General features: G+C 37.8%; 1 protein-coding gene across 1 annotated transcript in view; it reads left to right on the forward strand.

Annotated features, from left to right (window-relative positions):
* Positions 1-2,719: 2,719 nt before the first annotated feature.
* Positions 2,720-19,865, forward strand: part of LOC129246373 (uncharacterized) — a 32,687-nt gene continuing 15,541 nt past the window's right edge. Inside the window, exons 1-9 of the mRNA XM_054885139.1 lie at positions 2,720-3,001; positions 3,090-3,199; positions 6,114-6,264; positions 6,328-6,511; positions 6,603-6,789; positions 6,848-6,983; positions 7,217-7,353; positions 7,422-7,768; positions 7,834-7,894. Coding sequence (XP_054741114.1) covers positions 2,734-3,001; positions 3,090-3,199; positions 6,114-6,264; positions 6,328-6,511; positions 6,603-6,789; positions 6,848-6,983; positions 7,217-7,353; positions 7,422-7,768; positions 7,834-7,894 — 1,581 coding nt within the window. The 5' untranslated portion in view covers positions 2,720-2,733. The remainder of the gene's footprint in view (positions 3,002-3,089; positions 3,200-6,113; positions 6,265-6,327; positions 6,512-6,602; positions 6,790-6,847; positions 6,984-7,216; positions 7,354-7,421; positions 7,769-7,833; positions 7,895-19,865) is intronic.

The raw sequence follows: 19,865 nt of genomic DNA on the forward strand, positions 1-19,865 counted from the left end.
TGTATAAATAAACAGTATGCCAATTAAAAAAAAAATATATATTGAATTCTTCATTTTAAATAATTTTAATGAAAATCAGGGAAAATATGGCCGTTTACAGGTATCTGTCCCCTTAACAGAAGGTAAAAAACTTTCAGCAAACATTATCATTTTGGATATTTAATACTTACTTATGTGGCGCCAAAACCGTGTGTCGGTCTTGACCGAATCCAAAATAGCGTGCTAGCTGGATCTGTTCTGCGCCCACTGGTGCCAGTTAGAAATATCGAGTACTGACAGGTCTTGCAGCACTTGGTCTTCCTTCTTGAGGTACCGTGTCGTAGATTCGCCTTGCTGGAGCGTCTTTTTTCATACGCGTGACATGGCCAAGCCAACGTAACTGCTGTATTTTTATACGCTTAAGTATATCCATGTCCCTATATAGGTCATACAACTCGCTGTTCCGCCGTACGCGGTACACCTCATTAACACGGAGGACATTTGATACTGGACATTTAATACTCAACTAAAAAATCTGCTAGCGCACCTTTTAAAAAGTAAAATACAAATATAAAAAATCACTTACGTCGGTACACAAGTACGAATACTAAGACTTTATTAGAGAAAGCAAATGGCTCCATTTCTTTATTTCACGTATTTATGTGACTAGTTTAGCTGGGTTCGTAGTAGTGCATCCTGACACCTCATTTTATGAACGACTCGGATTTAGATCGTTTCTGGACTGTCTAAAGTCTTAGATCACCCCAAAAGTCGTATTATTTTCAGTGGGGTGTACCGGATGTGATGTGCGTATAACCTCTTCATTCAAATACTAACCTCACCTGTTCGTGGTGCATTAATGCATTTAATTTCGCAAGCGTGGCTCTAGTGAACAAGAAAAGGCAGAATAACCTTAACAGCTGCGCAGAGGAACTCCTGATGTAATAGCCTGCTTTGAGACTAGATTAGATTAGATTAGATTAGATTTGTGGTGGTTGAACAAGTCCAAGCATTCAGTCAGGAGACCATTGTACTTCACCCGGATAGATTTCAGTAGAAAGAGTAGAGATAGGAAAGATAAAAAGTGGGTGGTAAGACGGATAAATTAGTTTGAGGTCACTCTTCCACAAATCTCTTGGATTCATTGATGAATCTTAAGAGATCCGGAAGAGGAAGAGTATGGACTTTATATCGGGCTGTCGACGACCCCCATAGCAGCCATATGCTGATCACAGGCGTTGTGCCCTGTGATTACACCCACCAGTACTCCCTTGCAGAGTCTCCATTAACCAGTTTATCAGCAAACTCGTTCCCTGTAATACCACAATGTCCAGGCAATGTGTTTTGCACCACAGTTCAGTTTTGTCTTACATTCAGCGACTAACTTCGAAGAGCAGCGTGGGTTAGCAAGGGCTTTCAGTGCAGCTTGACTGTCACTACCAATACTGCTACCGCGCCACTTTTTCTCAATTAGCCAGTATGCCACATTCAAGATGACATAGCTTTCAGACTAACTGGCCAGTACTAGGATCGAATGCAGAGGTCTAAACTGTCCCTCATCTTGAAAAATGCAATTAACGAAATCGAAGCTTCGGTCCTTTGCACCTGGTCTATGAAAAGGTAACTTACGTGTCAAAAAATTGTTTTTCTCTTTTTTATTGATTCGAATAGTGTGTGAAGGGCTCTTTAAAATGGTGAAAACCAGAAAGTCATAATTTGTTTAAAAGTTTGTTAAAAGTAAAAAAAAAGAAAAGTACAAATACGAAAAAGACTGATTTTTTTGTCATGATACAAATTAGAATAACGAAGACAATAATTTGTGCAAATTAAAAACTGAACCATTCCTGGACAGTCTGAGGTGTAATGAATGCGATACTGAAGTCTGTTTTCAAAAAATTTTTGTCACCGGCTCTTATAAGTTTTTTTTGGCATAGATGTCGGTACAAAAGCTAACTTATTTTTTAAAACGATTTCTGCGATTTGCATTAACTTTTTCTTATTTATTTATATATAAAAAAATGTTTTTCACTCCTTCTGTGATTTTATTGATACTGTGATCTATGCTGAAGAAAATAAGCCAGACCGGATTGAAAAATATTAATATTTAAAAAAGTTACAAGGGTTTTTAGAAGTTTAAACTTTAACTGCTGTTTTCTCGAAAACTTGTTTTCGCACGTAAGGTAGCTTTTCGTAGACCAGGTCACATATAAGTATATAAATAGTCATATATTATTTTCAGTGCAAAATTTTATATGATTTTCTTCTTAAATTTTCTAAAAGTACCAACTTTTGTTATACATTCCCTAAAATCCTTACCCGCCCAACTGATTGAAATTTTACTTCCCCTGGCATTAGCTATTCTTTCGCATTGGCGCTATAAATTTCTTATCGAATATTTGCGTAAGGGAATCACCTTCAGAAAGTGCGCTTTTACGCTGACCATAAAGTAATTCGATATAAGTGGTGCGGGTGTTGTTATCAATACCAGTTGGACATTGATTTTTATGATAGTCGGTTGTGTTTTCCATCTTTTTATTGTGGCGCTCGAGTCGGCAAACAAGAACCAAAATATTAAATTGCATATATAAATAAAACATAATAATTAAATGGTAATCGGGTGATACAAACACAAAAACAAAACAAAATCAAAACGACACTCGCATACATACATACACATACATACTCGTATACTCATCCATACATAAGTAGCACCTGTTGCGACTAAGTGAAAGGCGATAAATAAACGAACGAAATATGGGTAGAAACGAGTTCGAAAATAATGTTTACATTGCACAAAATAGCGGCAACGAGCCACGCTACCCTGACTATGCACCAAATTCAGTTAGCGATCCCGCACTCGATCCATACCAGCACGTAGAGGTGGAAGAAGTGAATAGCAGCCAGGCCATTGTGGCCAATTCGGATGCAGGAAGTAGTGCAACACAGCAGTTGAATCCGCTCAGACGACATTTTATATTAGAACCACCAATATTTCTAATCTATTTCGCGCAATCTTTAGCATGTACGTATGTTTGCTTTTTGAATTATTTAAGATTGTGCAGCTGTCAAACAGTAAACGGAAATAATGTATTCGTTTTTTCTACCTCCAGCGGTGGTCTTCACCAATCAATTGCTTTATCAATCTTGTAAGGTTATATTTGGATATGCCGAAGCAGAATGTCAGCCAATGTTGGGCATTACGAATGCAACTACAAATTCGGTAAGTGCACAAAACGAACCGTAAAGTGGTGGTGGCGAAATTATTTGTTGTTATTAATAAAAAAAATTGTTCATTATTATTTATCCCACTACTAATTTTGCATTAAATTTGTTTGTATAGGGTCCGCCATATAACTTTACGGAATTAAAAATGCTATAAAAAAGAAACTACTCAATATTTTTCCAAACTGTTTTTTTTTATTTTGAAGTACAATCCTTCCGGTTAATGATGGAACACAATTTCGTTCATATGGCTGCCTTGGCTAGCCATGCACCATCCCATACGATCGATCCAATTTTTCAACACATTTTCGATTGTATGCGGCTGTATTTCAGCTATGACATCGCGTATGTTGGTCTTCAGTGCATTAATTGTTGCTGGTTTGTTGGCATAACACAGGTCTTTGATGGCACCTCAAAGATAATAATCGAACGGCGTCAAATCGCTTGTTTGTCAATAAGCAACGCAGTTTCTCTTACTTTTTTCGCAAAGTAACGCACATACGCTTCATTCGGTGCTTTTCTTCTTCCCATTGCCGTACGTAAATTTCGTACACATTCTGCAACATTATCATGATTTTCTAAGTAATGTCGCAATATTTCCCGGCGTTCTTTGAGCGTATACACAACCATTTTCGTTCAGCTGAAGAATAAAACTAATTTTCTGTCAAATCAGATGACTATTAAGTGTTGCCATTCTTCAAATAATATTATACAATACCTAGTTCAAATCCGTAACGATAGATGGCGGGCCCTGTATTTATTTAATTTTATCTTTATTTTATTTTTTTTTTTTTATTTAATGTTGTTATTACTGTAGGGAATCGCCTTTGGAATATTGAAGGGCTATTAAGCGATTAACACATGTCCCATACTTATCTTTAGTGGCATGAACATACATATATTCATATTAATGCATATACCACCTTGATCAAAAAGTTCACAGAATATATTCAGAAAATTCAAACACAAGTTTATTTCTCAAAAGTGATATTATCGCCCTCAGAGTACTTCCCATTAACTGCAACGCCAGCGTTTGATCCAGCACGCGAAAGATTTCTGGAACTCTACTAGAGCTGTCTTCGATTTTTCTATTACTTCCTTTTGGCTGTTAAAAGGCGTTCTCTCTAGTATGTTTTTGATTCGATCAAACAGAAAAAATCGCAAGAAGCCATATCAGGTGAATTCGATGGCTGTTGGATGGTATTCATTTCGTTCTTGGTAAAAAATTCACGGATAATGATGGCACTTTGCGTCGGTGGGTTATTTGGTGCACAATCCACGAATTGTTTTCCCACAAATCCTTTCTTTTTTGGCGTATTGCTTACCTAGACGTCTCATAACGCTTAAATAGTAGTCCTTATTAACTGTCTGACTTCTGACAAAATTTCAGAGTATACAATGCCGTTATAATCCATAGAAATCGTGAGCATCGGTTTCTTTTATGACAGAAAATGACGTGGTTTTTTGGTCTTGGTTCCTTTGGGGGCCTCCACACACTCGTTTGGTGTCTAAATTGAGTTTCGTACTTATAAACTCATGTCTCGTCTCCAGTAATGATGCGCAGTAATGAATATTAGGTCGGATTCAGTCTTGGACATCATATATTTAGCGATATCAACGCGGCCCCTTTTTTGCATTTAGCATGAAATTTAACAACACAGCGCAAACTCAATTCATAAGCAATGTTCAAGTCCTCTGCAAGCTCTCTGATGGTTAATTTGCGGTTGTTGATCAACTTTTCTTTCACTTTATTGATGTTTTCATCAGTTTTCGGTGTTGATGGACTGCCATTATATTCGTCTTCCTCGATAGACTCATGATTTCTTCTGAAGCGCTCATGCCACTCGTAAACGGCTGGTTTCTTTCATTACAGAAACAGTTTCCCAACATTTTTAAGTTTTTCGCACCATTGAGTCCATTTTTAACGCAAAATTTAATACAAACTCATTGTTGCAAATTCAAAATCAAATCCATTTTTAAAACTGTCAAAATCGAAAACACGTGCAGAATTAGATTTACTCAAGACGGCGTAACTTTTACAACTATCAAGCAATGGCGATAAAATGTTAGTAGGAATGTTAATCCCATATGTGGCTGCCTCGAATTAGTTGATCAGGTATTGCTATGGACCAACATGTTCTCTGCGTGGCCTCGACCAGCCAGTATAACCCAATCTAAACTAAATGAGTTTAATTTAGAGCGCCTCCTGGCAGTTGTTTCGGGAACTTTTTGATCAAGGTCGTATTTATGCACTGTTTTTAATAGTAATTGATGAGAAATTTCGCATATGTTACTGCAAATATTGATAACATTGTAGTCTGCCCCTCCTTATATTTAATTACCCCCTTCTCGAGTCGGCCCATTCCAAAGCACGACGAAGTATTTCATGCACCAATTATCTGCATACATATACGATAGGGCGGGTCGATTTAAAAATCGCTCATTGCTCTGTGAAAATCGTATTCTAGGGATCAAAATAAGAAACTTTGCCGAAGGAACCATACCTCTAAAACGAATTCTGATGTCCCCCAATTTGGGGGAAACGAACGAAAAATCCCACTTTGACCCATTTAGAGTGCTCCAATCGAGTCCAAATGTATGACCGACCCCCACTAACTTTGGACAGCCGATTCACCCATGCCAGTGGCACACCCCCTGGAACTCCCCGGGGGGGTTCCCCATACAATCATTTCAAAATATCACCATTTTGGGCCTTTACATGAGAAAAGAAACTAAAAAGTTCGACCCAACATCAGAATTCGTTTTAGAGGTATGGTTCATTCGGCAAGTTTCTTATTTTGATCTCTAGAATATGATTTTCACAAAGCAATGGGCGATTTTTTTTTGCCTCCCCACAAATCGACCCGGCCTAATATACGAGTATAATATTTAATTTCTGTTAATTTTTACAGCAAATCGAAAAGCAAGTGCAACCCTACGTTTCGCGCATAATATTAGCCAATTCGTTGATCTCCAGCATCATCCCTGCCATATTGGCGCTCTTTATTGGCGCTTGGTCTGATCGTTTTGGCCGTCGACCGGTGCTGATAATTTCACTAATCGGTATGTAAATACTTGACCAAACAGCTGGTAAATTATATATTTATATTCCCACTTATTTCTTAGGTATGTGCGTGGGCTACTTTATCGGTTTCATTTTGGCTATGGTATCCGCGAACTCTCCCACGAATCCTTGGCTGTATGTTATTGCTCAAATCCCAGCTGCGGTGACTGGATCAACCTGCGCTTTCTCGATTGTATGTTACTGTTATATAGCTGACGTGGCACCACCACAATTGAAAGCTCTAAAGTGAGTGGCTTCACTAAACAAAAAACCTAAGAAAAGAATTTCTACATTCTTACTTACTAATCACTAAATTTTCCTTAATTTTCCTACATAGAATGGTTTTGAATGACGCCGCTGATGGTGCTGGCTCTGTTATCGGCACACTGGCTGGCAGTGCGCTCTTCGCGAAAACTAGCATGCAAGTCGTATTTGCGGTGTCGGCATTGGCGTTGCTGGTAGCTACGCTCTATGTTTACTTTGTGAACGAGGAGAGTCTGAAGGTCGAGCACACCTCACTGGGAGTAAGTTGACATGCTTGCGGAATTTGAACCATTTCTAATCGTCTCTAAATACTTGCAGCATAAACTATGTCAGTTCTTCAGCCTTAGCCATGTTGTTGAGTTAGTGCGCACCTGCGCTGCCAAACGGGCCAACCACATGCGCACTTTCATCTGGCTTACTATGATTGCGCTGGTTATTACCAATTTCACAACGGGTAAATATGCTTCTCGGCTTTATTAGTAATTTGTGTGTAATTGTTGAAAAAGGTGTGTAACATCTCATGAGGTTATGCAATAATTCCGACCTTTCATTGTATGCGAAATTTTGATGATCAGTTTGAGATTTTTGTCTCAAAGAAGCCTACATTTTCATATTACACAGAAAATACATATGTATACATATATGCAGTCGTATTTTTAACCGTTAACATATGTACATATATTACAGCTGGCGAAAGTAATGTCTTCTACTTGTTCGTACGCGCCAAATTCAATGCGACAGTCAGTCAGTACAGTGATTACAATTCTATCAGCGACGCCATTCAAATCGTTGGTGGCATTATTGCAATTGTGGCATTTAGAAAGGTATGCAACGCAATTTTTTTAACGAAATTATTTTATCTAATAATTGTTTATTATTTTCCGAAATTTAGTATTTGCAATTCTCCTTCGTTACCATGGCTATGCTCACGCTGCTCTCTGCCGTTTTCGAGAGCACAGTGCGCGCTGCCGCGCAACAGTTCTGGCAAATGTACCTGGGTACAGCGCTTGGCTTCATGTCTGGCATCATTACTCCGATGTTGCTGACAATTCTCGCCTTTGTTACACCTACAAATGAAACTGGGAAGGTTTTCTCAGTAAGCACTTCCCTCTCCACAATCACTCCATTGGGTGCGTCACCACTTTACACCTCCGTTTATGATGCCACGCTCTCCTATTATCCGGGCATGTTTAATATTATCAGCGCGGTGCTTTATTTCATTAGTTTTGTTCTTGTTTTGTAAGTCCATCCTTATGATAAATGTGTGCCTGTACTAATATATTTCACAATATATTTATTTACAGTGTCGTATTCTTCGTATCGAAACGCAAGGCGATAACTGTTAGTCCACCAAGCCCAGCTAGAGCATGATTGTATCTACGAACGAATTCGGCGTATCGACGAAACTTAACGAATGCATTAGAAATGCTAAAAAAGAAAAAACCCACGTACACAGCATTACGAGACATTTGTTGTAGTAATGCCTGAACTGATACAGTTTTTAGTAAAGTTTCTAATGGATAGCATGAATTGCAAGTTTGTATATCTGTGCATGCATTTTTGTATGAATAAATATGAGCACAAAATCTAATTATATGTACTTGAAATAGTTGAATTTGCGGTACATTCTACAAATATACTTAACTTATTCTGACGCGATATTTTTAAAAGTAGTTGAAAAGGTAGTCATAGAAGTATAAAATTTGTTTAATACTTAATGATACAATTACTTGCTACGAAAAGGAAAACCTTATTTTGTACTGGCGAGATGAGAATAAAATAAAAGAAAGAAAAAATAGATAATATACTTCTTACTATTCTTTAATATTTTGATAGCAGGGTTCCCTCTTGCATAGAGATGAAAATAAATTAAATTCTAAAAACGCATTCGCTTACTCTGCTAATTTATAAAATTAAAAAATTATTTAATGGATAGAAAAAACTTTATCTAATGGCGGTCGCTCCTCAACAGCAATAATATGCCCCCGGACAAATTTCCGCCCTGACAACGCATATCGTAAAAACAATCAGCTGATCGGAAGCGGGTTAAAACTATAAAAACGAATCCATACAAGGTGATAGTAGTAGTACAAACACCAAACTTGCATGTGTTTTGCGATTGGTGATTTGAATGTCAATATTTCAATCGGAATGTAAACAAACAAAATAGCAACAAGAAAAAATACGAGGTGTGCTCAAAAAATATCGCGAATTTTGAATTTTCGCAGGTTACGTATATTCGAATTTCAATTTTTTTTTTTGTTGATATGTTGGTACTCATGTCTCTCACGAGTTCGGCCATTTTGAATGTTCAGTTAATTGTTGGCAGCTGCTTTGCTTGCACGTGTTTCGGCTCGTCTTCGATTTTTACCTATTCAAAAAGATGGATCAAAGAATCTGTATCAAATTTTGTGTGAAAAACGAAATTGAGTGCGCGGATGCATTACGAATGTTGACTGTGTCATACGGCGAAGCTACTTTGGACCAAAGCAACGTTTATCAGTGCAACGCAAAATTCGTACCAAAACTGCTCAACTTCGACCAAAAGCAGCATCGCATGAACATTGCTAATGAGATGTTGGACTCTGTCCGCGACTACCCAAATTTACTCCAGAAGCAATCCGCCAGAAACGCCCGGATTTGTGAAAGAACAAAAATTGGCTCCTGCATCACCATAACGCCCCTGCTCACACATCATTGCTTGTGCGCCACTTTTTGGCCAAAAACAACACACTAATGATGTCACAGCCACCGTATCCCCCAGACCTGGCATCCTGTGACTTTTTCTTGTTCCCGAAACTGAAGAGGCCCATGAAAGGGCCACGCCACGCTACGATTGACAAGAGAAAGACGGCATCGAAGGAGGAGCTGAACAAGATAAAAAAAATTAATTTTTTGAAGTACTTCGAAGGTTGGAAAAATGTTGGCACAAGTGCATACTATCTCGTGGGGTTAACTTTGAAGGGGGCAAAATAGATATTAATGAATAAATAAATAATTTTTATAAATAAAGTCCACTTCCAATTTGTTGACGCCAATCTACTGCTATATAACTCGTACACGGACTCAATTTTAAGCCAAAAAGTTGTTGGATGGTACTTAGATTGAATAAGGAAATGAGTGCTCATCTTAATATGAAGGAATGTCTGCAGGAATGTCTGGGGTAAATTTATGAGCATACGAGTAAATTTTATGGCAAATGGCTTTAATACCAGCGGCTAGAAAAATTAGTTTTGTGTATACATGTGTATATGCATTTTATATATAGGTGCATTAGTGTGTTGCGTGCATGTGTTTATTAGGATGTACTGCCTGAAAGTATGCTAAGATTTGATTAAACATTTGCAACCAGAGGGTCTGCTCTGTAACCAGAGAATGTTAACAGAGAATGTTAATGGAATGCGAAGGAGCAAATGTTATTGCTAACTATTTTTAGTACAATTGAGATTTTAAAGGTTTGTAATAAGGGATTTTAGAGCACCGACTCTATAGACACCACACCGAGTTTTGCCCACACAAAAATTGAAAACACAACACATTTCTCGACATTAAACCAATTAAATTTTTACTATTTTCTTATTTTTGAAATAATAAGCAAATGCGTAAAATTTATTACACACTTTTTTTCGATTACATTAAAAAAAAAAGATTTATTTAAAAAAAAAATTAAAAAAAAAATGTGGCATTTAGAAAGGTATGCATGCAATTTTTTTAACGAAATTATTTAAAAAAAAAAAATGCCGCCGAGAGTTGATGTCAAGTCATACATTTAGCGAGGAAAAATACGCGATGTGTTTATTTCTGCGACCGCTTATTTTTTTACTATTTTGTTATTTTTGAAATAATAAGCGAATACGTAAAATTTATTACACCAAATTATTTTCGATTACATTAAAAAAAGAATAAATAAAACAAAAAATTGAACATTCTCTGATTTATACGCTGACGGCATCATCGGTCCTTAATTCTTCCGAAATGGGGAAGGAGCTGCCGTTACGGTATATGGCGAGCGCTATCAATCCATGCGATTGAATTTTGTTTTCCAAAAATTAATCAGCTAAACATCGACGACATTATCACCCCGCAAGAAGTGATAAAAAACGTCACCATAACCTTCTAAGTGTATGTAAGTGTACGAGTATGTGTGGATAGTTTTGATTAAGGGGGGATTCTACTGTAAAAATCAAATTTTTATGGATTTTGTTTTCATACTTGTATTAATTTATTTAGTAAAAAAAAGTTTAGGGTTACATAAACACAGGTCTTGAGTGTACAAAAAAATTTTTTTAATTTATTTTCATTTCAAAATGGCAGCTGTACAGCCGCTCCCCCGAAACGCCTTTTGAAATCTGCCCACACTGTCGCGCATTTAAAAAAAATCTGAAATGAAAAAAACCAAATTTTTTTTATTATATATCATTATTTTTAGTTGTTAAGCCTATTACTTGCAAAAAAAAAATTTTTTTGTAAAATTTTTGAAGTTTTTTAAAAAATCGACATTTTTTTGTTGTCATTTTGTTATTAAAAAAGGGGTTATAAATAATAAATTTTTTCCCACCATAGCTTTAAAAACTAGTAAATATTGTTAAAAATATACTATCAAAGTTTGAGCTTGATATGTTAATTTTTCACGGAGCTGTGATGTGGGCAATTTTGAAAACGTGGTTTCGAGAAAAACACGCATATGACCGTAAACCGCTCGAGCGCTCAGTTTATACCTGCTTTGCTAAAATTTTTATAACTTGAAAACTATTCAAGATTTCTTTTTAAGATTTTCATGGAACATTCTGGAGTTGTTTCTGAGTATGTTTCAACAAAAAGTAAAAAATCGATTTTTTTTAAGTTTTACAGTAGAGTCCCCCCTTAAACGAATTCGGATATTAAAACATTTGGTAGAGATGGAGACAATATTGCTTCAATCCATTTGTTCTGAAATAGAATGAAACTAATTCTTTGGCCTTTTTTTGGTAGGTTACTAAAAACCAACTTTGACGCTTCAGCAAAATTGAAAGAATAAAGAGGATTTTGTGCATCGATTCATCACTACGGATGAGACTTGGGTCTATCACCATGATCCTAAATCAAAACAAGGGACTAAATACTGGTGTTAAATTGGTTCTTCGGCTCCAAAACTGGTACGACAATAAATTCTTAATATTATTGTAACCTTTTAAATCAGTTGAAGGAAAAAACTCTTGAAAAAGACCCAGTGTAAAAGAAAAAAAATCTTTTTCATCAGGACAAGGCATCGTGTCACAAGAGCATTTTGACAATGCCTAAAATCCACGAATTAAAGTTCGAATTGTTGGAATGATGCTCCCCTAGCGACTTCCACCAGATTCCAGACCTAAAAAAGTGCATACGTGGAAAGCATTTTTCATTAAATTATTTCAGCGATGGGTTTCATAAATTGGACTCTCGTCGGGAGATATTATATTGATGATCAGGGAGACTATACTGAATAATAAAGTATATTGCAAACCATAAAGTCATGTTTTTCTTATCGAACCGTGAAACTTATTAAACAACCTAGTAAGTTTAGGCAAAGCAAGAAGCGCTACGCATGTAAAATTAGTCTCACGCATTATTTTGTTTAACGAATGCATGAGAGCATCATTTATTTTTTTTTATTGCGTCCTCTGGTGTACCCCAGGGAAGTATACTGGGTCCCTTACTTTTTATACTTTTTGTTAATGACATTTCTAGTTATTTTAATAACGCAAATTTTCTCTTGTATGCCGATGATGTAAAAATATACTCCGGCATTGCAAGTACAGTGGACTCTTTAAACCTTCAATCTGATTTAGATAACATTTTAGCTTGGTATAAAAGAAATAAGTTAGATTTAAATATAAGCAAGTATTTTCATGTCTCCTATTCTAAATCTTGTTCTCTTATACCCACTTGATACCACATTTGTGGTTCTAGTTTATCCAATCGAAGTGAAATTATTGATCTTGGTATGACATTTGATTATAAATTCTTTTTCAAAAACATTTAAACTACACCATTTCAAAGTCTTATTCCGTACTTGCGTTTATTCGACGTTTTAGTTCGTACTTTGTTGATCCATATACTATAAAGTTGTTATATACGTCTCTGGTGCGTTCATATTAGTAGGCTTGAATGTGTCCAGAAAGCTTTTGTGAGTTATTCTTTGCGTTCTTTAAATTTCAGTGATCCAATTCCATCCTATAAAAGTCGGTGCTTGCTCATAAATCTAAAATCACTAGATATTAGAAGGACTATTACTTTCCTTTTCGATTTGATAAATTGGGTCATTGACTCCCCAGTGGTACTCGAGAAAATAATTTCAATATTCCTCAGCGAAGTTTACGGAATCATGAATTTTTCTGGTTAGGAATAATAGAACTAATTATGCATCCAATGTTCCGATTTCTAGAACTCTGGGAGAATTTAATTCGCTTTCAAATCATACTGGCCTGGATTTTTCTTCCACAAAGAACCACTTCAAATTAGTACTAAATGAATTGTTGAACTAAATTCTTAGAATTATCTAATAGTCTCCCTCTGTAAATTATAAGAAACGTTATCATTTTCTTTCACTCACTACAATTGAAACTATGTAGTTAATTATAAGTTCAATATTATTTTGATTAATTTATTTACCATTAATCAGTTTTCGTAGTCTGTAATAAATACTGTATTTTTTACACTATTAATTAAATAAATAAATATAAAAATATTTCATATATTTTAGTAGCTAATAAGGACCCTGGCTTCGAAAGTATTCGATACAATGGCCAAGAGTGAACGAAGAGGAAGCGAAAAGTCTTCACTGCGTTGGAAGGACCAAGTGGAGAAAGACTTGGCTTCACTTGACAACTTGACACTTTTAATTGGCGTCGGTTAGCGCGTGAAAGAAACGACTGGCGCGCTTTGTTGAACTCGGCCGAAATCGCTTAGGCGGCTACTGAGCCAATAAACAGAACAAGAATGAGGAATATTTATTCTACTTTGGTGTAAGGGGTGATATAAAAAAAAGTAATATTTACGATTCAATAAAACATATAAAATTTACGTCCGACCCAACTAAGACATAATTTCTTATATCAAGCGAGATAATCAAGCAAAAATCACACAGTAAAAATGGCTTCTAACTTTCGACAGATTACTCAAATAAATACATACATACATAAATATTATATTTATAGCACTTAAGCAAATGTGTATGTATGTCCTCGGCTATTATCTATGATACGTTTCATTAATTACTACTTAAGTGCGTAGGTATGTGCAGGAAAATTAGTGAAACCACCGCCGAGTTTTATATGGTCTGATGTGAGTCACCTAAGAATTCGATTTTTTCTATTATTTATCGAACTGCTGAATAAGGGTGTGAAATTTTTGACATTGTACGTATTTACATTAAAATTACGATAAATTTGTTGTGCTATTATTCAATTTGTTCAGTTTTTGTTACCGAAAAATAATTAAACAATTTTGCACCCATGTCGAACTTTCACAAATTTTAATACAATGTTTGTGCCCACCAAATGGCACTAGATTCAAAGTTTACGTCAGGCCTTGGCTCGAATCGTTACATCCGTGTTCGTATCGGCAACGAAATTACGTGAAACGTCAATCGTATTATTATCTGAATCCCATTCCCATGGCACAGGAATGCAAACGCATCGTAATGTCTTTTCAACTCACAATTATTTTTACGTTTCACTGCGTTTTGGACTCTACTTCTGAATTACAACAAATATGGCATTGTCAAAATACCATCTTAATCAAAAAGTTCCTCGAATATGTTCAGAAAATTCAAAGATGAGTTTATTTTTCAAAAGTGATATTATAGCCCCAGACTACTTCCCATCAACCGCAACGCACTTATGCCAGCGTTTGATCCAGCTCTCGAAGCATTTCTGTAAATCTTTTTCGGTATAGAAATCTTCTATTTGTCCATTACTGCCATTCGCCTGTTGAAACGCGTTCCCCGTGATGGTTTTTTGACTCGATCAAAATCACAGGGAGCCTCATGAGGTGAATTCGTTGATTGTTCGATGGTATTCGTTTCGTTCTTGGTCTCATAACGCTCTACGCAGCCTTATTAAGTGGCTGAGCTTCTGGCAAAAATCCATTAAAGCTTTTTTTGTGACTGAAAACGACGTAACTTTTTTGTTCTTGGTTAATTCGGAGCTCTCCACTCACTCGCCTGAAACCTAGATTGCTTGTCGTACCCATAAGCCCACGTATCGTCTCCAGTAATGATGCGTTTGGTGAATGTTGGGTCGCCTGATGAATGTACTTATTTTATCTCTTTAAGTGCAACTGATAGTGAAGGATATGCAAAAATAATGAGGCAGAAGCTTAGACAGTCTTTATAAACTATTTATTACATATTTGCAACACGTTTTGACCCTTTGACTGAAGAGTCTAAGGAGAGTACATTCTGAAGGAATTAAATTAGAAACATGTAAATGCGCAAGCAAATCTGCTCAAATTGCCACGGGATAAGCCTGCTTTACATCGCATATAAGGTCCTGTCGAGCGTATTGTGTGAAAGAATGAAGTCCATCGTCAACAAACTGATTGAACCCTATCAGTGCGGCTTCATACCTGGTAAGTTCGCCATAGCCCAAATCTTGACAATACGCCAAATCCTGGAGAAAATCTACGAAAAATACTCGACACGCACCACCTCTTCGCCGATTTTGAGTCCGCCTTTGATAGCACGGACAGAAATTACCTCTAAGCCGCTATGGTTGAGTTTGGTATCCCCGCAAAACTAATACGGCTGTGTAAGATTGCGCGCTACCACAAGCGCCGTCAGAACTAGAAGTAACCTCTCAGAGCCGTTCGATACCAAGCGAGGAATCAGACAAGGTGATTCTCTATCTTGTGACTGAATTTTTCAACCTCTTGATGGGAAAAATTTTTCGCGCTGCCGAGCTGAACCGCACTGGTACTATCTTTCATAACAGTACCATGCTACTAGCATATGCCGACGACGTCGACATTATCGGCGAAACCAACCGCGCTGTATGCTCGGCATACTCCAATTCAAAGAGAGAGGCGAACAATGTGGGTCGTGCGGTGAATAAGGGTACAACAAAGTACCAGCTGTCAACACACAACCAACCATTCATTCACAACCAACAAAAGTTGTGAAGGACTTTGTCTACCTTGGGACCAGTATTAATAACAGAAATGACGTCAGCCTGAAGATCAAACGGATAATAACTCTTGTCAATAGGTGTTACTTTGGGCTCAATAGCCAACAGAAAAGTAGAGCTCTCTCTCTCGAAGGACTAAACTGGCACTCTATAAAACGCTCATCCTTTCCGCTCTGATATATGGCGCAGATATATATATGGACGATGTCAATAGCGGGTGAAAGTTTTGGGAGCCTTCTTTGGCGCCCTCCGCGTTAGTGAGGAGTACCGTGTGCGGTGGAACAGCGAGTTGTATGAGCTATGTAGGGACATGGACATAATTAAGCGTATAAAAATACACCGGCTACGCTGGCTTGGCCATGTCACCCGTATGAAAGAAGATGCTCCAGCAAGGCGAATTTACGACATGGATTCGGCCAAAACCGATACACGATTGTAGTGTCACATAAGTAAGTAAGTAAATGCGAAAGCCGCGCGTCCGGTACTACGAGTACAATTAACAGCCATTAAGTGGGAAGTGACTCCTTCCTTGGAATGGAACCGAGCTTAGTCTGTGGAATAATATCGACCGTTCTGCAACTCGTTTTCCAAATTAATTTTAAATTTAATTTTATTTGTTTGCATTAATTTCAGTTAACTTAGATTTTTTCCGCCTTAATTGTGTATAACTTTAGTTCCGATAAGTGCCAAACTTTTAAATTTGACAACTTTTGCATCCACCTGACCTGAACTCAATTTTGCAAATAGATGACAGTGAGAAGCATACATTCAATGATATGATCACGGATGTGGTAATACCGAAACTGGTGAGTACTTCCGCTTGGAAGACGCTGCTGGTATTAGGGAGACGCACAGATTTTTCAATTCCAAGTCTATGAGAATACCATGCCATCTGTATAGACTGTGGTATCGAAGTTGTTTAGAGAGAACACAAGCAATACAACAACACAACGGTTCGACAGATCCAGACGAAGAATTAGTTCTCTCCCTAGTGACGATTCCGGAAGAGTCCAAATCAACCATGCTCACGACATTGCCTCAAAAATACTCGAATCTCAACAAGCTATTGGCAGTCACATCTTGGTGTCAGCGTTTTCTTGCCGCACTGATGAAGCGACCCCATGAAACAACTCTATGGTGCACTGTGACTGAAAGAACCACGGCCTTGCAATTCTGGATAAGGTATGTTCAGCAGATTCATTTCGCTAATGAGATCTCCTGTCTTCGTTCTAGCAAACCGATTTGCCAGAAGAGCAAGCTCCTCAAATTGAACCCAGTTTTGGATGACGATGGCATTTTGCGTTTAAACGGTCGGTTGAAGAACGCAAACATGCCTTTCTATGAACAGTTTCCATGCTTGTTACCGAAACAGGATCCTCTGTGCACGTTACTGATCAGTCAAGCGCATGACTATACGTTGCATGGCGGCGTTTAATCGACTCTCAACTTTATAAGAAGAATATACTGGATTATTGACGCTCGTTCGTCAATCAGACGATTCATTCATCGTTGTATAAAATGTTTTCGTCACCGAGGTGTTCCCTCGACCCAAATCATGGGAAGTCTTCCCACGCATCGCTGCAACGCAGCAAAACCTTTTAGCCATTGTGGTCTCGATTACGGTGGACCGTACCAAATTCGCAGCGCGAAAGGCAGAGGCCATCACAGTTACAAGGGCTATGTTGCCCTATTCGTATGCTTCAGCACCCGAGCAATTCATCTGGAGCTGGTTAGCGACTTGAGCACTGCAGCGTTTCTAGCAGCCCTTCGAAGATTCTTTGCACACCGTGGATACAGTTCGGACATATACAGCGACTGTGCTACAACGTTCGTAGGAGCCGATGCGGAACTAAAAGCAGATCTGGCCAGCTTTCGACAACAGCTTGAGGCGGCAGCACGGTACGTGCCAACTTGGGGAGTAACATGGCATTTCATACCACCTGGATCTCCAAATTTCGGAGGCATCTGGGAGGCGGGTATAAAAAGCATGAAACATCATTTAAAGCGCATAATTGGCAGCGCGAAGCTAACCTTTGAAGAATTTTATACTCTTTTAAAGCAAGTGGAAGCAGTGCTTAACTCGAGGCCGATCTCGGCACTAACAGAAGACGCAACGGACTTAGCTGCGTTGACCCCTGGCCATTTTTTGGTGGGCGGTCCGTTAGTCGCTACTCCCGAACCAAGTTTACTCCCACTCAGTGGACGTTGGGTCGTATAATAGACGTGCATCCAGAAACTGACGACGTTGTCAGAGTGGCAACCATTCGTACGCCAACTTCCATTATCAAGCGAGCCATATGAAAGTTAGTACTGCTGCCTATGGAGGACACCTGATGTCTTTACGGTGGGCGGCTGGTCCCTTATTTCGTCGCAGGACCTGGACGAGGTGGGCGGAATGTTACGACTGAATGCAAAGCTGGTCAATAAAATGCTAATATGGCAACCCCGTTAATTTGACATTTGCTTTTTCCCATATTTTGCGCACCCTCATTTTCCCTCTTTTTTTTTCTTTGACTTTTGCGTGAACGGATGTGCCGCTGCAGCGATATTGACAACATACAAAATTATATACTCTACAGTAAAATAAAATAAATTAAAATAAAATTAAATTTGAAGAATATACTTTGAGCAATCCCTTATTCCATTCTTTTTTAGATGGAAAGAGTGTGGCAAAATTCCTATTGAACGTTACCATCGGGACGATGTAGTCAGTCCTCACCGAGGTTAACTGAGTTTGTCGCAATAATAGACTAGCGTGACCATCAGTTTTTCCTTTCCAGCGACCCGCTTCATTTAACCTAAATGCACTCATGGGTGTCGTCTCCTTTATATGTAGGTCTATTGGAGTAACGTGTGTCAGTGCATTGAGAGCCTCTCTCGGACATGATCTGATAGCACCGACCGTTATTGCACAGGCTGATCTTTGTATTCTACCGAGTAATTTGATATTGTCCTCTCTCCCTAGAGCTTTCCACCAAACTACCGAACCATATGATAAAATGGGTCGTATAACCGCCTTATACAGCCATAATGTATGCTTAGGTTGAAAACCCCATCTCTTTCCAAGCATACATTTGCAGGCATACAAAGCAATTTCTGCTTTCCTTACCCGTTCTTCGACGTTTACTTCCAGCTAAGTTTGGAGTCCAGAATTACCCCTAAAGTGCATAGAAAGGGAATATTATTAGATAGCCAAAGAAGTAAAAAGTAGACCAAATAATTTGTTACCATCAGAAGATTTACAACATCGACTTCTTAATTTAGATAGAGAGGACGGTTGTTATCTCAGTCAATTCACCTGTTCTATAATTTTACCGCACTCAAGATATAAGAGCATATCGGAAAAAAGAACAAATGTTTCATGTATGGCGTTCTGCCAACTCTGAAATACCACTGGAGTGTCCGTTTACAAGACGCTGGAGTGGACGAGCTGGGTAACATGGTACACCACAAATCCTCATAGTGGATTGGATCTTTTATGGGATCCAGTACATCCAGTGCCTGTTTAGATTGTACCAGTTCAAACAGAGCAATGGCTCAGGTATCTGAACAGGAGGGCCACTGGAATACACAGAATGTAAAGCGACCAAGATTTATATTTTTACCCATAATTTAGTTTGATTGAACGACAATTTAATAAAAGAACACTTAAGAGATGCACAGTTTTTATTATGAAAAAAAAATCGATAACTGGAATCGAAATGAAGAAAATACTTTTATATACACAAACAATTTCGTTCAGCATTTATTTAATGTGTTTTTCATTATCCTGTGATTTTTTCTTTTGTAGATAAGTTGGGTTTTTCAAATGCTTATGCTTGAAAGGCATTTGCTATTTTTGATAAACACCAACACTTATGTCCCATACATAAATAGCCATAGCTATAGTTTGTACATGAAATTAGTTCAATCTTACAGTGAATGAGACGCCCAAAAAGTACCTGCCGATAGTGACTCAACACATTGACTATTCCGTATGCTAGCAGCGGCTGAAATCGTGCTGCCTATTGACTGAGGCATCGTTATCTCCTCTTATGTTTGAGCAGAGCAGAACTTAATTGTTTACTACTTATATTTAACTCAAAAAGACGTTCAAAATGATATAGTATCACTTAGGATGTGAACCGGAACGGATTGTGTCTAAGGAATCGAAAGTTTTTATGTGCAAAAAATCATAAAAAAATTATATTGAA

Source organism: Anastrepha obliqua, chromosome 4 (genome assembly GCF_027943255.1).
Source record: "Anastrepha obliqua isolate idAnaObli1 chromosome 4, idAnaObli1_1.0, whole genome shotgun sequence".
Taxonomy (NCBI): Eukaryota; Metazoa; Arthropoda; class Insecta; order Diptera; family Tephritidae; genus Anastrepha; species Anastrepha obliqua.